At 41.9% G+C, this 22,430-nt stretch overlaps 1 protein-coding gene across 1 annotated transcript in view; it reads left to right on the forward strand.

Annotated features, from left to right (window-relative positions):
• ADAT2 (adenosine deaminase, tRNA-specific 2) overlaps positions 1-12,643 on the forward strand; it is a 15,509-nt gene extending 2,866 nt beyond the window's left edge. Inside the window, exons 2-6 of the mRNA XM_015421995.1 lie at positions 4,081-4,185; positions 7,145-7,295; positions 8,166-8,272; positions 11,030-11,102; positions 11,190-12,643. Coding sequence (XP_015277481.1) covers positions 4,081-4,185; positions 7,145-7,295; positions 8,166-8,272; positions 11,030-11,102; positions 11,190-11,230 — 477 coding nt within the window. The 3' untranslated portion in view covers positions 11,231-12,643. The remainder of the gene's footprint in view (positions 1-4,080; positions 4,186-7,144; positions 7,296-8,165; positions 8,273-11,029; positions 11,103-11,189) is intronic.
• The last annotated feature ends 9,787 nt before the right edge of the window (positions 12,644-22,430 follow it).

Genomic DNA, 22,430 nt, shown 5'->3' on the forward strand with positions numbered 1-22,430 from the left:
AGACTCCTCCACCCCACCCCCCTTTTTTCAAAATTCCTTTAAAGAATACTTAAGGCTCATAGATTACCCTCCTGGGCTACAGAGACAGAGCTTGCCTATTAACCAATGCTAGGTTTGTTCAAGCCATGCAATTGGTGCCGAGAATGTTGATAGGTGTACTGACTTGCCTTATCTTGTCAAAATATACCAACCTAAAGCTTCTCAGAGGTTGCTGCAATGCTCTGGGATAGGCTGCTAGTGGAGGTGAGATATTCTTTTTTGGGACTGTGTAACATAGGCTGCGATCATATGCACAATTAGACCCGCCATAGGCGTGAATGCTGGGTGGATTTAAAGGGACTCTCCTCCTTCCCAACATCTGGGAAGTGCCCTGCAGTCATTGGCAACCCGTTCTGCTCCGCCACAGAAGCGGAGTTAAAAGATACCGGGGAAAATCCGGTAGTTAACAGGTTGCGACGGGCCACAGACGGACTTTCCTGTGTCTGATCACTCCAGCACGCTCTCATTGCGTTGGGATGGTCTGATCAGCCATCCCAACTCCGTGCCGTTGTTTTCCCCCCCTTCTCAGTATGTGCATCATTGTAATCTCCATAGGGAGCCCTCAGTGCAGAGATGTCATTCATTGATTCCTCGTTTAAGTGCATCGGAAACAAACGGCACCCCCCCCCAAGTTGCATCTGATCACACAGTGGCGGGCTGTGCCCACAGCTTCCAAGGACTGTGTGATCGCGCAACTGCAGGTCAAATTCCTCCAGAGGAAATAGCCTTGCTTCCCCTCCGCTTCATCTGCTGCATGTGACTGCAACCATAGTACTCGTTAAAAGGGCTTTTTGTTGATTTTATTGTCGATACATGATATGTGGACCTAGACTGAAGCTGTTGTTTTACTGATTATGGGATAATATTTTGGGTGTTTTTATCTTTTTTAATATTGGTATGCTTGCCGTATGCCATTGTAAGCTGCTTTGGACTGCCTATAAACTTCTTAACATTTACTGTCTTAGAGGTTAAGACGCGGTGGCTTAGAGGTTAAGATGCTGAGCTTCAGACCAGAAGGACTTCTTAACATTTACTGTCTCTTAGAGGTTAAGACGCGGTGGCTTAGAGGTTAAGATGCTGAGCTTCAGACCAGAAGGTCTGTAGTGTAGGGCAAGGGACCAGTGAATGTGATTTATGATAATGATTTCTGATATTTCTCTTGACATGTATAATGCCAGCTGTCACTGTGTTTTATTAATATTTTAATTTTGGTATTTAGCCCAAGCAGAAGAGATTTAGAATAGAAGTAATTTGAGTATTTTTAATTGTCAAAGGTTCTTTTAGATAGATTCAGAAAATAGTGGAATGGAATGTATGTTTTGAAATTACAAGTTCCTCAGCTGAAGGACACTTGAGAAGAGAAATTAGTGCTCTCAAAACAAATAACTTTCGGTGTAGAATAGAGCATCTGGCCCCATTAAGAGCTACGTTTCATGTGCCTTATCAGAAAACTCCCAGATTGTTGTGGAATATCTTCAGCTGCCTCTAGCACTGTCACCCCAGTTTTGGTTCTCAGGGGAGGGGAGAGTTCTTGTAGGGTGGCTGAGGTGATGGAGCAGGAGGCAAATGGGTGAGTGAGAAGGAGCTTCCTTGTCCACCCCCACCTACCCCCAGAACTGTTGCTGCAGTCTTTGGCACTCTGCAGCTGAGGAGAGACTTCGGGAGGGTGACTGAGGCAATGGTGCAGGCAGGTGAGTGAGGAGCCTCCTTGCCCCACCGATCTGTCTCCAGCACTGTTGCCTCATATGCACTCCCCAGCTCTCACTTTGGCTACTGAGTGTGGAGACTGATGGCATTGCAGGCAGGTGGGTGGCAAGGAGGCTCCTTCTCACCAGCTACCCACCTGCAGCGCTACTGCTTCCCTGTGTGTGGGAGGCTCCCAGTCTTCTATCCCTCCCCCACTACAGCAGTGATATGTTTCACAGTTTTTAGCTCCTCCCCAGGCCCAGCTCGTCATAGCCAAAATTTAGACCGTGGCCTAGGGCACTGGCTTGACGAGGGTTCCAGTGGTGCCACTCTGGCCTGCCGCCCCACCAGTCTGCGCCCCACTGGCCTTACCTGGCTTTACCCTGACATGCTCGATGGATCCCGGGACTCGCCACCGCCTCCCCCCTGCACTCCTTGGCCAGTTTTGCCTCTTGCGTCCCTCCCCGGAAGGAGCCGGACAGCAGTATAGATGGAACACAAGAAATTATCAATATAGACATTATTTAAGTGCTTTTTTTCATCAGGACATTCACCTTCTGGGGTGTTTGTCTGAGGTGTGTTAATTTCAGTTTTTGTCTGCCACATGGTCTTGAAGATACTATTTAATTACTTTTGTATTACATTTTTATCTTGTCTTTTCCTCCAGAGGTGCCAGGGTGGTATACACACAAGAGAAGAGGATGTTGTACTTGCTCAGTGACACTTAGTTTTTTTCTTTCCATCCTGTCCTTTCCAGAAGAATGAATCGGGCTGTTTCCTTTTGCATTCCCTCTGATTTATTGCAAATACCTTCTTTCATTTAAGCAGCTTTCCTACTGTAGCTAAGGGATTTAGAGTGGGTTATGTTGTATCCTTATTTCATTTCATCCTAATCTCTCAGGTGTGCTTGGCAGAAGGATGTCGATTTTGCGAGGGCTGTGCAGTGAGATACATAGCTAAGGGGGGGGGATTTGAGTATGGATCTCCTGCACTGATCCAAAAACTGTTTGCTACACACCAAGCTGGTTATCTTTGCTTTGTTATCTTTTATCTGGGTTTGACCCTGTCACCTCCCCTTTACTTCCCAAGCAATCTACTGCATTTTCCATCCTGATATGTGTTTTTATTTATGTAGCACCATCAATCTGCATCGTGGTTTACAAAGTACAAGGAGAAAGCTCCTTGTCCTGAGGAACTTTGAGGCTAAAATTTAACATGTGGAAAGAAACAGGGATAATTAAAATAATAATATGCATTCATTCAATTTGTACATGCTTAGGCTTCATTGCAGTAGGGGAGGGGGACTAATGGTTTGTGTCAAAAGCCTCAGAGGAAAGGTGGATTTTGAGGAGGGACTTGAACAAAGGGAGAGAGGGGGTATCACATGGGTGTTATGGGAGGCGGTGGAAACTGTAGTTCTAACTTGTAAACTCTCTTTTCTTGTCAACACTTGTGGCTTTCCTAGATGATGGACTATGTATCTCCTATATTGGCAAGGGCCTTAGTTCTTCGTAGATACTACTAAAATAATGTAATAAATCAGCTGGGCTTTCTCATCTAAAAAGAAAAAGCTAACAGGAAGTTAATCATAAAAACATTCTTACAAGGGAACGTGTGTATCTGGTCACAATGAAGACCAAGTACAGTCTGTACTACTGTGATCAGATAAATTAGTTGTTCTGTTAAGTCAGAGATGCATCTCCAGATAGAGAAATGTAAGCAAACAGCGAATCCGTCTTGGCTGCATAGATTACTGTAAAGTCTGACACTGCAGCCCTAGATTCAAATATTAAGTTGTTTTGAAAGCCTGTTGTGGTTGAGCCACATGAAATGTAATGGAACACCATAATTCCTCCACTTAGTCTTAAGTGCAGCCAATTGATCTGTCAATGACAAATAGATTCCTCTGAAACCGCAAATCAAATTTCTCACAAAAAATAAATAAAAATCCAGCACTTATATTAGAGCAGAGCGGGGTGTGTGTGTGTGTGTGAACTACATGGGCCCTGCCCAACATCTCTAAGCTTTAGGGAGTTGAGTCTGCTGCGTTGTGGTCGTGGAGGGCCCTGATTTTGTGAGGGGTATGCCACAAGCCTAATGTTGAAAGAATAGAAAATGCATCCTTGTTAGGTTTTGTTACCCATCTTCCCTTAGGCTAGGGATTCTGTTTTCTGACAGACAGCTGCATATGGTCAGCTATTGTACTGGACAAAATATCTTTTGTTTTTGAAATCCTTGCTCTGTGCTAGCATTCGGAGTGGGAAGGGGTAGGTAACCGCAAATGTACTTTGCAGTATTTCTGCATGCACTGACAAACTGTTCTGGCATTGTCCTTTCCAACTCTTTCTCTGATAGGCTAAGGAAGCACTGGGAAATGGTGAGGTGCCCGTTGGCTGTCTCATGGTCTACAATAACGAGATCATAGGGAAAGGAAAGAATGAAGTGAATGAAACTAAAAATGTAAGTCCCCCAGCTTTCCTTTTTCATCAGGCATTTGGCATGGGAAAGATGTGGCGCTGATTTCTGGATAATTCCGAATTTTGATGATTTTACATCTTGTGTTTTGTTGTGTTTTTTACTGTTGAATTTTTAAAAACTTGGTAACAACCTAAAGTATTTCCAGATTTAAAGTGTGTGTGATATACAAAGCACATGTATTATACTGTGAAAATTGGCCTTTTAGATATGCATGATTCATTCACAATTTGTCATGAGAGGGGCATGTGTGTAATGTATGTGTTTAACTTGAGTATCCGTTCCTGAGTACAAAATGTCAAGAGCTGGGCCTGAATTGGAGTGTGTGTTAAAGAGTAGTCTTGCAGGCATGTCTTAATCTGTTGGTGAGGACTCTTCAGGACAGTGCAACTGATATCTCTCAGAGCTCTTCCTTCTGAATTGCCTGAGGTGAATAGGAATTGCCAGAGTTTGTTTTTCTTGTGGCAGCTTCCTTGCCTGTTCTTCTTTTTCCTCTAGACAAACTTATGTTCAGTTTAGAGAAAAAATTATTTTCAATCGTAACAGTTTTCTCGTCTTTTCAGCTTTGCTTGCAAAAGTACCTGCCAATCAACTTTTTACCCATGAAGTAGTTTTACTAATAAAATATACTTTAGGACCCTACTGCAGTATATATGTATGTATTGATTCATAGCAATTATCTCTGAACATGTCACAGTAAAATATATAACTAATCTGCGCTATTTATGTTTCTCACAGAATCTTTTCCTGGCAGCCCCTGAGTGCATTCTCTGTGGCCATTATGATACTCTAGATTTAGACTGAGTAAAGGATTAAGCATCTTTCCCAGTCAGAGATTTCTCAGTTTGTATCTTACAGTCTCATTTTACAGTTTAAGGATATCTGAAAACTTGATTCTTTAAACAGGTATTGATACAGTAGAAGCTACTTCCATATTCTGCCTTGTGTCCCTTGTTTTCTTGGACCAGGCCAGCATTATATTTCCCAACACATTTTGTACTCCTTGTTATAGTTCTAGGGTGTATTTACTCATTTGTACCCTGTGAGGCCACTAAAACTTGTCTGGAGAAGCTTAAGAATCCAGTGTTTGCTGCAAATTAATTCATAAGGATGGGTTTTGTGTATATGTGTGCTACAAGGATATTGCAAAGAAGTCTTCTCCAGGGCAAACCACTGGTCATGACTGGATTATAAAGGACATGAACACAAATTAGAAGGGTTTTTTGGAAATGTGTGGGTATGATGCCAACTTTGAGAAAAAGTGGATGGCGAGCATTTATTGGAGATTCATGGTTTTTGATAAGCATTTTTAATGGGCCATTAAAAATTTTAAATGTATGAGCAAAGCTATATAATAATGTTAATTGATAGTTGATTGTACCACATATCAATAATTCTGTTAACAATTTTATGCGGGTCTCTATATAGAGTTGCACATTTTAACCTTTCAGATCATTAGCATTTGGTTTTTGATTTTTGTCTCACAACCACTGGAAAATAAGCAAAGTTCTGTGAAACATGCAGGCTTCATTGTACATAAAATGGCTTTAAAATGTAGCCAAATAAACTGAACTTATCAAAATACATTACCCATTTTGTAACTTAAATGACTTATTAAAAACAGAGGTTATCAGCTGGTAGAAGGGAAAAATACTGACAGTTCAGCCCTGCAACATTTTCAGAGCTTCATAATTGGAAGTGACTGGAAATTTAATCAGTGAACCTCCCTGAAGCTGAAGTGAGATGGTCCTCTATGCTATCCTTTGAGCTATTCTGACTAGTAGATCTCATTTCTTCCCTCATGTTTATTCATAAGCTGATAAAAAAAGCAAGAAAGTTGATATCTGACAGGGCAGAAAAAGCTTTTTCCCTGTAGCTGAGCATTACTTCTCCAAATAGCCACTGCTGGCGTACCCTCTTTGTCCTTGCACCAAAAGAGAATATGTGCAATGCCTGTAATTGTTGTGCCCTGGGGTGGCTTTAAAAATGGAAAAACCAATTCATTTAACACAGGCCACTATAGGCCTATCTTGAGGGTGTGGTAGATGTTAATGAATAACCGTTTAATAAAACATTATGATTTTAAGTTTCGCTGAGGAAGTGTTACTATTGTCAAAGAAAATTCCTATAAATATTGTAGTGTCCTTTTATATGCTTTTGGCTGTTAATTTCCCTGCACTGATGCCAAAAGTTAATTCACTCACAAAGGGTGGCATGTCCCAGTGACAGAATATGCCTTTCACTGAGAGAACTTCCCTTAGCTGAGTGGTAGGATAACATCCATTGTTATCAGTTATCATGAACCTTCTCCTTGACACATTGTCACTTGTGAACATCAGTAATAAACCTAAAATGTTGGATCCTACCAGCTTTCCACAGCAGGAAGAGAACTATTCCTCACTTTTCCTTGCTTCAGTAGCCCATTTTGATCTCAGCAAAGGCTATGGCATAGAGTGAAAAAAAAATCTATTGGAGTCAGCAGTGCTAAATATCATACACTGGAACTGCTGTATGTTTTGTTTTTCCTCTAAATCTAGGGGTGGGTTCAGTGGTATGATCCACATTCGAGTGAATGCTAATGGGTTGCAGACATGTGGCATGATCTCAACTAGTTCATTTAGTTCTTTAGCAGACTGCCAGGGAGTGATGTGCTATACCCCTTGCCACTTATCACAGGGGTCACTTGAATAGTAGTGGGGGCAAATTCGCTCCACAGTGGCATCGCCACTTCTGATATTTGTCTTAATTGAAGTGCTATCTGTAGTACTTCAGCATAACTTATTGACAGATCAGATGACAGACTACAGATATGGAATCATGGAAGCCACAAAGCATGTTGCCTTCTGAAAGGAGAGCTGATTTTTCTGTTGGGAGTTTGCTGTTTCATTCATACCAATACCATCAGCATTAGATATAAATACCTGTTTTTTCTGTATCCTCACAGGCTACTCGCCATGCAGAAATGGTGGCAATTGATGAGGTGATAGACTGGTGTCATCAGCACAAGAAGGACCCCGAGGAAGTATTTCGGCATACAGTGTTATATGTCACTGTAGAGCCCTGTATAATGTGCGCAGCTGCCCTGCGCATGATGAGTATCCTTTACTACAGGATGTATTGGCATGTAACTTTCAACCTATAAATTGCTTGACTAGCAAGGTAGTGGAGGTCATCTTTTTTTTGTTTACAATTTATTAAGGTTTTTTTTAAAGATAAATGAAGCGAGGTCATCTTTTACTTTCAACCTATGAATTGCTTGACTAGCAAGGTAGTGGGAGGTCATCTTTTTTTTTCTTCAATTAAGTTTTTTATTTAAAGATAAATGAAGCGAGGTCATCTTTTTGTTGATGATGTTTACGTGTGAATTTGTCTGTGCAGAAACTGTGGGCACAACGTTTTGTTTAAAAAGGCTTGGTATGGGCAAGGTCAGGCGAGGAATGGATTCTCGTCAGGGCCACTGTTTGGATGAGGTGGTCTGCCTAAAGCAAAGGCTATCCTTACATATGGAAGTCTAGATGCAGTGTAGATGCAACTGAATTATGGTGACCCCAGCAAGGGGCTTTCAAGGCAAGTGGGAAGCAAGTGGGCAGCTTGCCATTGCTGTCCTCTGCAGAGCCTTCATCGGTGGTCTCCCTCCTGACTCTATTTAGCTTCTGAGATCTGAGGAGATTGGGCTATACCATGCTGCCCTCACAGCGGTTATCATTAAAGGGTAGGAAAGGGTTATATAGTTCCTTGTATTTTTACTACTGCTGTTTGGATTGTGTGCCTCAGGTACCAAATAGCCAGGGATGTTGCTGGCTTTAGAATTAGACATTTGGAAAAGATGGAGTTGCCCTGAAAGAGGACCTTGAGTCAGAACCAAAGAAGTAGGAGTTGATGAGAGAAGGAGTCTTCTTATTACATTGGGATAATCATATAACACTTTCTTGTTGTAGTCTAGGAATTCCTTAACTTATTTATATAAATTCCCCTTGTTGTATATGGCTGCCAAAATGAACGGTTTGGAGGTTGTGGCTCTGTTTTGAACATCTCTTCTGCTACCTTAACAGACACAGGAGAACCATTTCAGGTGAAATACTTTGTCACTGTGTTTTAGGATTTGGAGTTGGCAGTCTATTTACACAAAAATATTTGACAAGAGTGTTTTGTCTAATACAGAATCTCCTGTGTTACTCTGCTCTTTCGCAGTGGGACAAGGTATAATCTTTCAAAAGGTGTGAAGTGAAGGAATGTAAATGGGGTATCACAGTTGGTCCTGTGAATGGTCTGGGAGTATTTAATCCCATAGCATTGGTGAAACAAAGTGGTTACAAATTGGTTGATTGATCAGGAGTTGAGAGAAGGAGTGTTCTTATTACATTGGGATAATCATATAGCACTTTCTTGTTGTAGTCTAGGAGTTCCTTAACTTATTTATATAAATTCCCCTTGTTGTATATGGCTGCCAAAATGAACGGTTTGGAGGTTGTGGCTCTGTTTTGAACATCTCTTCTGCTACCTTAACAGACACAGGAGAACCATTTCAGGTGAAATACTTTGTCACTGTGTTTTAGGATTTGGAGTTGGCAGTCTATTTACACAAAAATATTTGACAAGAGTGTTTTGTCTAATACAGAATCTCCTGTGTTACTCTGCTCTTTCGCAGTGGGACAAGGTATAATCTTTCAAAAGGTGTGAAGTGAAGGAATGTAAATGGGGTATCACAGTTGGTCCTGTGAATGGTCTGGGAGTACTTAATCCCATAGCATTGGTGAAACAAAGTGGCTACAAATTGGTTGATTGATTAATTGAAGATCACTATGCATTACACAAAATTTTAGTAGGGAGAGATGGCATCTAAGCATATTTAATACAGGATATCGATGGAGGAAAAGCAAAGTAGCTGAAAGCAAAGTTTTGAGCCTGAGTTACTGTGTCATACGGTGAGGCAACAGCGTTACAGTGCCAAGGAAAGGGGATAATCCACTTTTAGGATTGGCACTGTCATTTGTAGGATCCTAGGATAAGAGGAGAAGCAAATAAAATATATTGTTGTGTTTTAAACAGGGCTTTTTTTGTAGAAAAAGCCCAGCAGGAACTCATTAGCATAATAAGCCACACCCAACAGCAGAAACTTATTAGCACATTAGGCTACACCCCATGCCTTCTCTTGGCTTGCCCAGGTGCTGCAGGGAGCCCAGGCAAACCATCCCTTGGACAGGCTGGGGAAGGCACGGGGAGGCTTCCCTGGCCCGTCTGCTTTGGTTGCCGGGGGGTCAGTCTCCAGGCCTTCCCTCTGTAGCCATGCACGCAGAGGTTTTGGCTGTAGTGGGTGTGGCCAACTCTGAAGCTTGCCGGAACTCTGTTCCTGTTCATTCCTGCCCAAAAATAGCCCTGGTTTTAAATTAAATTTGTCTTGATATTCAATCTGGGAATAACACTTTAGATGTACATTGTAGGAACTTGCGGAAGAGGGAAAGGTTTTATTTAAGAAATTGGATTGCTGTTTGCAAGCAATTGCAGCATACTACAGTGTAGAAAGCATCCCCTTATGTAGGTGTATGCTTTTAGATTTGTGAATTCACTGGAAGCATACTACTTTGGTATATTTTTTATCTGTCACTCTCATTCACACATTTCAAGGAATAAACAATACGGCAGAATAACTTGTGGGTGGAATAAGTTGCAACATTATTTTGATGGGCCAAGGAAGATTTGGCAGGTAGGGGAAAAACATTATCAGAAAGATGAGTTCCTTGGCAGAAACACTTAGATAACACTTGTGAAGACAATGTTCTGATCCTAGTGGTCTGGTTTTCACACTCCACAGAGGAAGTAACCGATGTGTAGACCTTATAACTTTAAACTGCAGGTAGAAAGATACCCTTGTAATTGTCCATGCTTTGAAGAAGTATAGTGAATTTGAAAGCCTTTACTGATGAAAAATCAGTGCTTCAGATGAGGTGGAGACCCCTTCTTATTATACCTTTTTGTCAAGTGAGCTGCTGTAGCAGGTCTCCTTCCTTGTCACACAGATAATATGAGAAGCTTTAGGTAATGGAGGGGGGGGGGAGTGCATGACTAGCCCTTGCCTGTAATGCCAGTTATCAAAGCATGGGCTATTCTCTCTAGCATGGGCTCCTCATGCATGGCATAGGATTTATATAACCTGGTAATATGGGAAAGGGCCATACAGCTCTTGATTTGGCAAAGGCCATGAATAAATTGCATCTGAAGCTAGAAAATGTCTATGCAAATATTCTTGTGTATGCAAATTTGGTGCCCCTTCATGTTAACTACTGTAAAAGGGCATCCCCCCCCCCAAGGTGCCTCAAAGCTAAATGATAGAGGAATGTTCAGCAGATGAGAATTTTTCTAGATGTATAGCACTGTGGTAGTAAAAGCCACATCTTTATGGGATCCATATAGTAAAGACATGCAAATTCTCTTTGGGTCAGGAAGTAGTAAATTCTAACACCAAAGTGGGATTTATATGGGAAAGAGCCATACAGCTCTTGATTTGGCAAAGGCCATGAATAAATTGCATCTGAAGCTAGAAAATGTCTATGCAAATATTCTTGTGTATGCAAATTTGGTGCCCCTTCATGTTAACTACTGTAAAAGGGCATCCCCCCCCCCAAGGTGCCTCAAAGCTAAATGATAGAGGAATGTTCAGCAGATGAGAATTTTTCTAGATGTATAGCACTGTGGTAGTAAAAGCCACATCTTTATGGGATCCATATAGTAAAGACATGCAAATTCTCTTTGGGTCAGGAAGTAGTAAATTCTAACACCAAAGTGGGATTTGGGATGCCTTTAATAAAATACAAAATCTTCTGGTCTATAGTGCATACCTGGTTATCGATCAGAAGAAGCTGTGGAAATGTTGAAAACATTCTACAGACAAGAAAACCCAAATGGTAAGTCCCATTCTTATTCTAATTAATTTTTTGTTGATTGTACATCTTTTGAGGATTAATGGATCCTTTTTCTTTTTTTTTTGGCAGCACCAAAATCAAAAGTTCGAAAAAAGGAGTGCGTTATATGATTAGCTGTGATGGAAGCTAAACTGGCACAAATCACCCAAAGGCTTCTGTGATGCTTTCCTTCCCTTGGCTTGTTAAGCGCTAAGATGTAGAGAAAGTCATTTCGGTTCCTCTGTAGGATTTTATAATGTTTCTTTTAAAAGCGTCAATGATATCAAATGATCGAAAAAGAAAACGTAAAATGTTTGACCTTTTCTTAGTGAAAAAAGTGAGACGGGAAAGAGCACCTTCCACATAGAGTCGTTCAGAACGTTCAGAATCTTATTTTAATCCATACCAATTCTGAACTATATTAAGTGTGACTTCCTTGGCATCCTTTGGTATGAGAGGTGTAGCTTGCCCTGAACCAGAGCTCTGATGACAGTTATGTTTGGACCAGTAGCGTACACAATAGTCTGCATACTTTGATTTCTGGCAGGCCACTGGGAGCCCTTGGGTTTTCAGTAGCATGCTAAAATCTGTTGCTCTCCAAGGTCTCTGTGGTCAGTCATCCTGAACCTCAGGACTGCCTCTGTGTACAGCACTGCCCCCTGGGAGTGGCTGCCTCAAATCCTCTCATAAGAACTTGTCCTGTAAGGTCTTGCTTAGCATATTTTTACCCTACCCACTTTCTTCAGGATAGGTGTTGCTGATGTGATGGTCATGCTGAGGGGATAGAAAAATAATCTCATACACCCAAAAAACCTACCTATTAATGCCTGGCATTTCTAATATTTTACTGAATGAAGAATAGTATGTCTATAGGAGGTTACAAATGGGACACTTATCCATAAATGCTCTGACTCTAACCAGAGCTACAAAACTGTATAACATTTATGGTGGGTTGGATCCATCAGAAAATTTCTGCTAAGCGAATGGGAGATGATTTTCACCAGTTCCCTCTTCCCACTGTAATTGGACAATTCCCCCCTCCTCAGTTCCTTCTCCCCCAGGAACAGCATTTCTGGGATCACTTCTGGCTGCAGCAGGAGGGGGAGGTAAGGAAACCCTGATCTGGTGTCACAAATCCCTTTTGTCAACAGAGCCTTTTCTACAGGATCCAAGCCAGTTTCCCAAGCACGTTTGTAACTTGCATTAGTGAATTACAATGTAGCTAGTCATTTTGCCCTTTCTTTAATATGGTTGCTTGGCATAAAGGCAGTTCTTAACACTGACATCCGCTATACTTCTCCTAAATGACCAAAATGGAAACAACTTGCTGTAACGCAGCAGGGCAACAGTGGTAAGGAAAACCAAGGACCAAATTAGAGTTGATACTTGCAGTTTCATTGTGGTGTTCCTCAAATGTAGTATGATTATGGTCCAGAAGAGGGCCCTGCTGTTCCAGTAATGAGCAACTTGGGGAATTCTGAACTGAACTCTTATTCTTCAAGAATGTGCATGCCAAGCAACACCCTCCCCCCCCCCAAAAAAAAAAACCCGGGAAAAAAAAACACCAAAAACACATTCCGGAAATTTTACATCTCTAGTAACTACTGCTCCACTGGCCATTTCCTCCCTGAACTGGAACGTTGTTTCAATATTCCTGTCTTCTACCATGTAGAATGGCCAGACCTGAAGAACTGTAAGTGTGAGTGTGACTCTGAACGCTAAATAATAAAGATGAATATTTCTACCACTTGTTTTGGAACGATGTCACTTTTTAAAGATATAATTTTACCTTGTGCTTTTTAAAAAATTCTTTGCTTAGAATTGCCCTAATGATTTCATAAGAGACGCTGAACAGAGTATGGTTATTGCGCTTTAGACTGTATAAGACTTCTGGCAGCAAACATATCCCTTGTGTGTCTTGCAGAGCACCAAAGATATGATTTATTTGACGAATACATTACTAATAGCAGCACAGGATGGCTTTTCATGTAATTGAAAAAATCATTGTGTTTTCATTTTTGCACTTTTTTAAAAAAATGCTTTTTGTACACTATAATCAGTCAGTGTTGTATGGTAAGAAATATCTAAATGCATATTGGAATTCAGTACAGTTGGTGGTAGAAAGAAATCCCTTTATGGAAGGTAAGAGTGAAATAGTAAAGGTAAAGGTTCCCTTGCTTGAAAGCCAGTCGAATCCGACTCTAGGGTTGCGGTGCTCATCTCCGTTTCAAAGCCGAAGAGCCAGCGTTTCCGTGGTCATGTGGCTGGCATGACTAAACACCAAGGCGCATGGAACGCTGTTACCTTCCCACTGAAGTGGTACCTATTTATCTACTTGCAATTTCTTGCTTTCAAACTGCTAGGTTGGCAGGAGCTGGAACTAGGGATGGGAGCTCACTCCATCATGCAGCACCCGGGTCTTGAACTGCTGAACTACCGAGTGAAATAGGGAGATATAAACACAAATGTTTTGCAGGGCAAGATAGTGCAAGGAGGACCTGAATGGATGATGGCAACTGTGTCCAGGCGACTGGTGTATGGACAACACCCAGTAAAGTTTGGTATTTTGCATACGGGCCTGCCTGTGCCTCTGTTGGGCCCATTCATACCAAGTCCACTGTTCCACTGTCACCCAGCCCCATTGACACCATCTCAGAATGTTGGAATACAAATTGCTTACATTTCAGTCATTATAGAGTTAAATGTTGTTTGCTAGCTTAGCAGGATGTTACCACTGTCTAATGTATTCAACGGAGGAGGGAAAGTTTGTGGGAGTTATTTACCCTAATGTAGTGACCTGTAACCTTTGCATTGGCCAGCTAGCATCTTGTTTGTAGAACTGCTTTTGATCTAGCATTCACGCACTCACAAGTTTTGTGGCCCTTTGTGTGAAGCAAAGAGGAAACACTCACAGAAAGAAAAAAGAGAGATAGAGAAAGGAACTATCTTTAGCAATGTAGCTGATAGGATGTATTAGAGTAGCTGCAAGTATGTAATCTTTATTTTCTTTTATCCAAAGTACCATGCCCATGTTTGTTTGTTTTTCTCTATTAAAGATATTTTCTTTTTACATTTAAGCGTGGTGTTGCTTTTGTGTTTGGAATGCATTCATCGATTTTAAATAAGAATCCCAACACGGAACTTCATCTCCTTGTCCTTCTGCATGTGAGAACTGACTTAAGCTTGATCTTCTTATTAGTCTTGGACAATCCATTCCACAGACTCTTTAAGGAGCCACTTTTTAATAATGGACCATTATAAATAAGGATGGATCATAGGGATATTCCAGCTTGAGAGAGTTTTACAGTTTGTTCATTCATTTTACTTGGAAGTAAATTGGAAGACAGCTTTATGGAGGATAGGTCTGTCAGTGGCAACTAGCCTTGGTGAGTGAGGGAGCTGCCATATTCAGAGGAAGTAAACCTCTGAAGCCTACTACTAGGAGGCTACACTGGGGGAGGGGCTTGGCCTCTGTGCCTTATTTGTGGGTCTCCAGTGCAACTGGTTGGCTACTTCATGACTCATGGTGCTGGACTAGATGAACCACAGGCCTGATCCATCAGGGCTCTTTTTATGTTCTTTAAATCCCATTGAGTTCAACGTCAAATGCTGATAACTACACAACATGCTTAAAATTTACCTCATCTGGGAATTTTCTTTTGTGCAATGTTTCCTGAAGTGAACATCTGCAGGTGATTATATGCAAAGGTCAGTGATTTTTGTAAGCAGTTATCTGATTCACCACTTTAAAGAAGGAATTTGTTGATTGCATCTCTGCAGATATTTTGGACCCATATCACCCAGGTACTATATAGAGCTGATCTGTGGAGTGTGATGAAATCATCTGATCTTGAAGTAACTTTCAAATAAGTTCTCAGTAGGTCTGCCACCTGATTAAAGCTTGTGTGGTTAAATTCTGCATAATGTGCAGAATTAATAAACCTGAAGAATAAAACACCGCAGGCACTATCTTAGAAGAGGTATTCCTTCCTGCGTGAGAGAGAATACCTCTTCTAACAGTGCCTACTATGTACAGTGTAGGTAAGCATTTGCATTATAAGGGGCAGGCATTCCCCCCACAAAAAACCCATTTTGCTGCATGCTTTATTGGAATGGCTTTTTTTTTAACATTGATCAAATCTTGCAGTGCTATCCCCTGTAGCATCTTTTAAGCAATTACTTACCCTAGCACCCCAGTGGCACTTAAAAGGTAACTTAAATGTGTCAGCAGCTATAAGACACACTTGGAACATCCATAACAGGTGCAAATGGAGTGGCCAGACATGTGGATATTATAAAATAGGCAGGCATAGGGCCATAACACAGAATTCAGAAGGTTACATTGTAGGTCTTGATTGTGTGTCTTCTCAGAGCTTTCAGGCTATGCCTTAGAGAAGTCTTGAGGGGAGCCATACTTTAGTATTTGTGTTGTAAGTCATGTACAGTTGAAGATGACCTCCATTGTATAGCCTGTCCTTTTTATGTTGAGTATCAACTTTAGATCAGTGCTTTAGTTGTGAATATCTTCAAAACTGCCAGTTTCTCAAGCGACTTTAGCAGCACACACAGTCAGATGAATTTTTAAAGCAACTTTCCTTTTGTCTCTGAATATTTGATTGCTGTATTTCTCGTTCAGTGTCTGAAAGTTATTCGGAACAATTCTTTTTGTACATGAATGTGAGATATTGACTGTTTTGTTTAAGAGCTTCCACTGTCAAGTTGACATGTTTGACTCATGTAATGCCCTGCCCTTTTGGTCAGTACAATTAAATAAACCACCTGCCTACTCCCAATAACTTAAATCACAGAAATATGAAGCCATGTATCTCAGGGGCTGACTTACCAGTCAGTCATCTTGACATCCAACTCTATTATCTAGCTGGGAGGGCAACAGAGCAAAACTTAAACATCTCTGGGCTAAGTGGTTTGTTGTAATTGACAACCCAAAGATATACTGAATATAACTTGTGACTGGCACAACAAAAGAGGCATGAATTTAAATTACAACTTAAAGGGAATGAAAGGTTTATTGAGCCATAGCAGACTCATTAGGAGTTCCTTTTTTTACATGCAATTAAGTGATACTTTTACAAGGCAGTTATTTAAAACACACACACACACACACGGAGCTCCATATAATTTAGACATTTGTAAGTCTGCAGGGCTCTCTTTTCAGTAATGCATACACAATGTGGCCTTTAATTACCTTGGCAGGTTCAGAACATTGATAAAAGCTTATATTTTAAAACATAAACTCTTCAGAATTTTTCCAGTACTTGGCAGGCAATCCATTCTTGAGTTGTATTTGGAGCAAGACTAGCAGGAGAGCTTACAGCCAAGAGCTCCAGTGTAGACTGTAACAGGTTTTGAAAGAAAAACCCATTGACACAAATGGGAAAAGAGCACAGAGGACAATTAATGCCTAGGGTCCCAGGAGCAGCTGTTTTATTAATTTGCTTTGCCTTTTGGCTGCCATTGGCCAATTTTGTCATTAAAGTAATCCAGAAATGGGACATTTCCCACCAAAATGCATTCACTAGCTGAACTCGTTTTCAACTGTTCCCTGAGAGAAGGTACTCTAACACTGACCCCCCCCAACTGCCAGGCTAAGTTCCAAAGAATCACAGCAACACATGCAACTGGGTGTTGGCAGCTGGGCCCCGGAAGGAGACACCTCTGCGTCCTGACTAACTAAGGGGGAGGAGTGGAGCTGCTGTATTTGAGCCCAGCAGCACCTTAGAGACCAACAAGATCTTTCAGAGTATAAGCTTTTCAGAGTCAAAGTTCCCTTCCTCAGGGGGCGGGGGTGTGCACTGTGCTTTCTCTCTCTGAATACTTCTCCCAGTCGGAAATGGGAGACATTTGCAGAAAACTGCAGCAATGTCCTCCCTCTTCCTACTGGAGAGGTGTATGGATGTATTTAAAATATTTTTATGCTGCCTTTCCACCCAATCAAGGTCCCCAAGGCCTGATAAAACATAAAACATTAGAATAATTTAAAAACCCCATAAAATATGTTTAATAAAACACATTAAAAAACACCACCACCAGAACCAGGGACGAGGACTAATAATAACCATCCGAAGAAGAAGAAGAGATTGGATTTATGCCCCGCCCTTCACTACCCAAAGGAGTCTCAGAGCGGCTTACAATCTCCTTTCCCTTCCCCTCCCCACAACAGACACCCTGTGAGGTAGGTGGGGCTGAGAGAGCTCTTGACAGAAACTGCTCTTTTTCAAGAACAGCTCTTATCAGAACTACGGTTTGCCCAAGGTCATCCAGCAGGTGCAAGTGGAGGAGTGGGGAATCAAACCCGGTTCTCCCAGATTAGAGTCCGCGCACTTAACCACAACACCAAACTGGCTCTCACTGGGGGTATGCCAAACAAAACAAAAAAGGCTTTACTTGCTGGCTGAAGACACCAATAGAGGGAGATGGACAACTCTCTGGTGAAGGAGTTCCAAAGATTTGGTTCCACAGCTGATGAAGTCCTTTCTCAGGTCTCCACCCATCTAGCCTCAGATGGTGGGCGGCCACTGAAACAAGGCTTCAGAGATGACCGGAGTGAACAGGTAGGTTCATATGGGAGAATGCGGACCTTAAGGTATGTTGGTTCCAGGCCATATAGGGCTTTAAAGGTCAGTACTAGCATCTTGAATTGAGCCTTGAAGCAAATTGAAAGCCAGTGCAGATGGAACAAGACTGGAGTGATAGGGTCTCTATGCACCGCTCCAGTCAACACTCTGGATGCAGCCTTCTGTACCAACTGCAGCTTCTGGACAGTTTTCAAGGGTAGCCCCATGTAGTGGTTGGTATAGTGATTAAGAGCTGTGGACTCTAATCTGGGAGAACCGGGTTTGATTCCCCAGTCCTCCACATGCAGCCATCTGGGTGACCTTGGGTCAGGCACAGCTCTCTCAGTGCTGTTCTCTCAAGAGCAGTTCTCTCAGAACCCTCTTGGCCCCACCTACCTCACAGGGTGTCTGTTGTGGGAAGAGGAAGGGAAGGAGATTGTAGGCCACTCAGAGACTCCAAGTGAAGGGTGGGGTATAAATCCAACTCTTCTTTATTTCTTATTAAACTTATATCCTGCCCTACCCCACAAATGAGCTCAGGGTGGCTCAAAACATATAAAACAACTGTTAAGCAATTTAAACAATCAAAGCAAGATGGCACAAAAACACTGACAGTCCAACATCTGTAGCATTTTAAACAGACCAATTTATAGCAGTTTTTAAGCAGATGGTGGTAGGTGGCAAGAGTTGGTGAAAGGCACCCATGGTCACTGCTGCTGCCTGTTTATCCAACAGAAGGCCTGGATCCAGGAGTACTAAGCTCTTTTAGAGGGCATGCAACCCCTTCCAAAATTGTAGATAACCTGTATTCTGGGTCAGAACTCTACCAGGAGCATCTCCATTCTGTCAGAATGAAGTTTCAACTTGCTAGCCCTCCCCTCATCCATTTCAAAACTGTTGCGAGGTGCCTGTTCACAGTTTCCAAAGCCCCCTGGTAGTGCCAACTACAGCTGAGTGTCATTGAATATTAGTGGCAATTCAGTCCAAATCTCTGGATAACCTTAGTGGTTTTACACAGATGGGGAAAGATGGAACCTTGGGGAACCCCAGAAGCCAAGGGACAGAGCAGCAGTCCCCTAGCACTACCCCCCAAAACCTATTACTGAAGTAGGACTTGAAATGCAGCAGAACAGTGTACCCAGGAATGGCAAGAGTTGTATAAGCATGTCCTAGGTCTCAAACTTCCAAGAATCCTGTCCACATCCTCAGACTGCACAAGTTGAAAAGTATCCTACACCACTGGGCAAATGGACAAATTGGCACCCTGGGCCATACAGTTCTGTTGCTGCTAATGAACAGCCCAAGTCAGAACGGATGTGAGAGATTTTATCCACAAAGTGCTTAGCAAAATGATCACATTGGGCTGCAGAGCAATCTACCTCTTCTTCTTGGCCAGGTCCCAATGGGCTCCTGACCACCCAGAAGAAGTCTACACTGTGTGGATACAATGGTGGTGGAGAAATATGCCATCATTGAGATGGAGTAGGCTTTAAAATGAGTTCTAGCCTGTGCTTTGTCAGATTCATCCCAAGTCTTTCTGCACTGTCACTCTAGCCTTCTCCACGTCTTTTCATCATCTGCAGCCTCTCAGTAGAACAAAGGGCTGTCCAGGCTCTTAGATCTGAGAGAGGGCACATAAGTGCAATTGCCTGGGTCATTTTCACATTCCAAAGGTCAACCAGAGCATTTACAGAAGTGCCAACCATATCAGCAGCAAAATCCCCTAATGCTACTTGAAAACCTATTGGATCCATCAGGCTATGGGAGTGGATCATCTTAATTGATCCCCACCCCTGCAGAGTACTGGTACCCATATGTTTAAACCCCATGTGTCCATGGGGAAGGAGCATAACATCTTTCCCCATGCACACAAAGCATAGCTCTTTAAGAGCTAAATGAACATTCTCCAAAGGATTAATATTTAAGAGTCCACAGAACAGTAGTTGTTCCAGAGCTTCTGGGGGGGAAAAACTGTGTAATCCAAGAACTATCTAATCAAACTTATCTGTTTATGCTAAGAAAGCAAAAAAAACCCCCAAAACTTTCCATAGAACTCAGTGTTATGTATTTACATACATTATCTCCAGAATATGTAAATAAATCTAATAGGCTAGTGCAAGGAATTTATTTTTCTCCTCACCATAAGCTAAACAAAACAAAGGTAAAGAAGGGGAAACATATGGGGTGGGATAGGAGTGAAACTTGATTAGACAAGTTCTTGGAATACACAGAATAGTTTCCCTATGGATCCACAGTGTCCTTACGCTTATGTGATGCTTTGATTTAATGCTTGAGGGCTGCTGTTTTAGCTCATATGAATGATGCTTTGCATGTACAGGAAATCGCATAGAGACCTGTGCTCAGCTCTTTCCTTAGAGACCTCTGGGCCATCATATGATTAAGTATCTGGGGCAGTCTTCCATTTCCAGCTAAGATAGTTGCTCCAGGAAGGAACTAGGCTTGCCTCTCTTGGCTGCTTTCAAGCCCCACTGTTATGTATCCATGGGGCCAGGAAGTGGGAGGGCAGAAACCATGCGATATCACTTTGCCCAAGGCCTCCCAAAACCTGGAGTCAGCCTTGAATAGGGCTTACGTATTGCAGAGCCATACCTCTCCATTCTGTATGACAAACAGCTTTCAAAAGTGAGCAAAGTTGCTAACTGTTGATTTAATACATAAGCTTCATAAAATAAGCATTTTATGATACAGTAGGCATTGTGAAAAGTCTGCTGTTCAAAGAAAAACTCAAAAATCCAGAATGCAACTCCTTGGGCACAGAACAAAGCCCTTGATCCAACTGTGTACTTGCACATTTTCCGTGGGTGTAGACACAGAGCCCATTAGAAAAGCAGGAATTGTGCCACACAGTGTTTGGAGGGAAGAGGAGATTGGGGAAACTATGTCCAGACACCCTTCCCAAAAATTGTTAGACACTATTGCTGATGTTTACAATGATAAACCTACAGTGCAGCCCTGGCAGCTTGATTAAGGGGATGGGGGAATGATCTGGACAACACCCTAATCTCATCTGGGATGGTCATGGAAACTTGCCTCAAGGGCAGTTATTTATTTAATTTCTCGGGAAGCACCAAGGCCTTCTTCATATGCTGTCTTGGCAAGATTTCTTTGGCCACAGTCTTTGGTGGAAAGTCACAGCAAAAACAAACAGTAATGTTGGAAGACAGTGGGGTGTAGTGGACAGAATGATACATTTGAATGTGGAAGGCCTGGATTCAAGTCCAGGTACTGAAGTTTACTGGCTAGATTCTTGGCACCCTCACTAGCGTAATCTACCTCATAAGGTTGTTTAAGAGTATAAATGAGGTAAACATTGTAAAACAATTTATACCATGAGATGTGCTGCAGAAATTATTTTTTTTAAGAGCTGAGATTGCCCAGACAGGGTTTTTTAATCCAAGAAAATATGAACCTCTCACTTGAGAGAAAATATCCATCTTGTGTTTCCATAGAGATGCTGAATGTTTTTCAGTGCTTTGCTTCTTTCTCCCTTGCTCTTTAAAATGTGTGATTAAAAATATATGAGAGCAAATATTGGCTTGCAACTTTGCAAACTTGACTTCTGGAAGCCCTACAGTTTAACCTTCCTTTTTTGGGCCAAAGTGGCACTGTTATGTTAGTCTGGAAGGACATACTTGCTTCATTGCCTTCTGGCACAAGAGCAGCTTAATGAAATAAGCTGAGACTGAAGAATTCAGCAGCTCCTTCTCTTAAGATCTGTGTCACAGAGACGATGGATTTCAATAAAATAACTGTTCCACTTGTACCCTGATATCTACCTGGTGTATCTAAGCAGAATTAAACACGGCAAATGGCCTCATTGCCAAGTCCAAACCCTTATTTTTATTAGCAACCAACACCCTTTTAAGCCCAAATAATTAGGGTTTTCTAGAAATACTATTGGTTTCTGATAAAGAATTTTTAGTGTACATCCCAAGCTTTCCATCTAACTCCTGATCCTCAACACTAGCTTAGAACAGATATCAGGAAACTGTGGTTAATTGAGGTGTTCCTCAATAGTCCACATCAGAATAAATACTAATCTTACCAGTGAAATTTCATTCGGGAAGCCGTGTTGGTCTAATAAATAAATAATAATTATGGTATGGCAGTGTGTGTAGTATAGCCAGGAGATCCTAAGATTGCCTAGCAGCCAGAATATCTAGCTCGTTTTCAGCATTGTGCACCACTAGGTGGTGAGCTAGACTTGTTTTTAAGGCAAGAGATGTTTCAGAGGTGGTTTGCCATTGCCTGCCTCTACATCACACCCAGGGGTCATTTCGTAGAAAAAGAGCTAGGGGGACTCATTAGCATAACTTATTAGCATATGCCACACCCCCTGACATCACCAGAAGTGTGTCCTCCCCACAGCCGGAGTTTGAATGAATGGATGGACATTGGAATGTTGATGGATACACTGCTGTGTAGTATAGCCTGGAGATCCTAAGATTGCCTAGCAGCCAGAATATCTAGCTCGTTTTCAGCATTGTGCACCACTAGGTGGTGAGCTAGACTTGTTTTTAAGGCAAGAGATATTTCAGAGGTGGTTTGCCATTGCCTGCCTCTACATCACACCCCTGGTATTCCTTGGAGGGTGCCCATCCAATATTAGCCAGGGATGACCCTGCTTAGCTTCCAAGATATGATGAGATCAGGCTAGCCTGGGCTATCCAGGTCAGGGCCATGTTGGACTGAAGCAGCAGAACAAAGTTTGAGTCCAGTGGCACCATTAAGAGCA

Source organism: Gekko japonicus, unplaced genomic scaffold (genome assembly GCF_001447785.1).
Source record: "Gekko japonicus isolate JY-2015 unplaced genomic scaffold, Gekko_japonicus_V1.1 scaffold114, whole genome shotgun sequence".
In the NCBI taxonomy this organism is placed as follows: Eukaryota; Metazoa; Chordata; class Lepidosauria; order Squamata; family Gekkonidae; genus Gekko; species Gekko japonicus.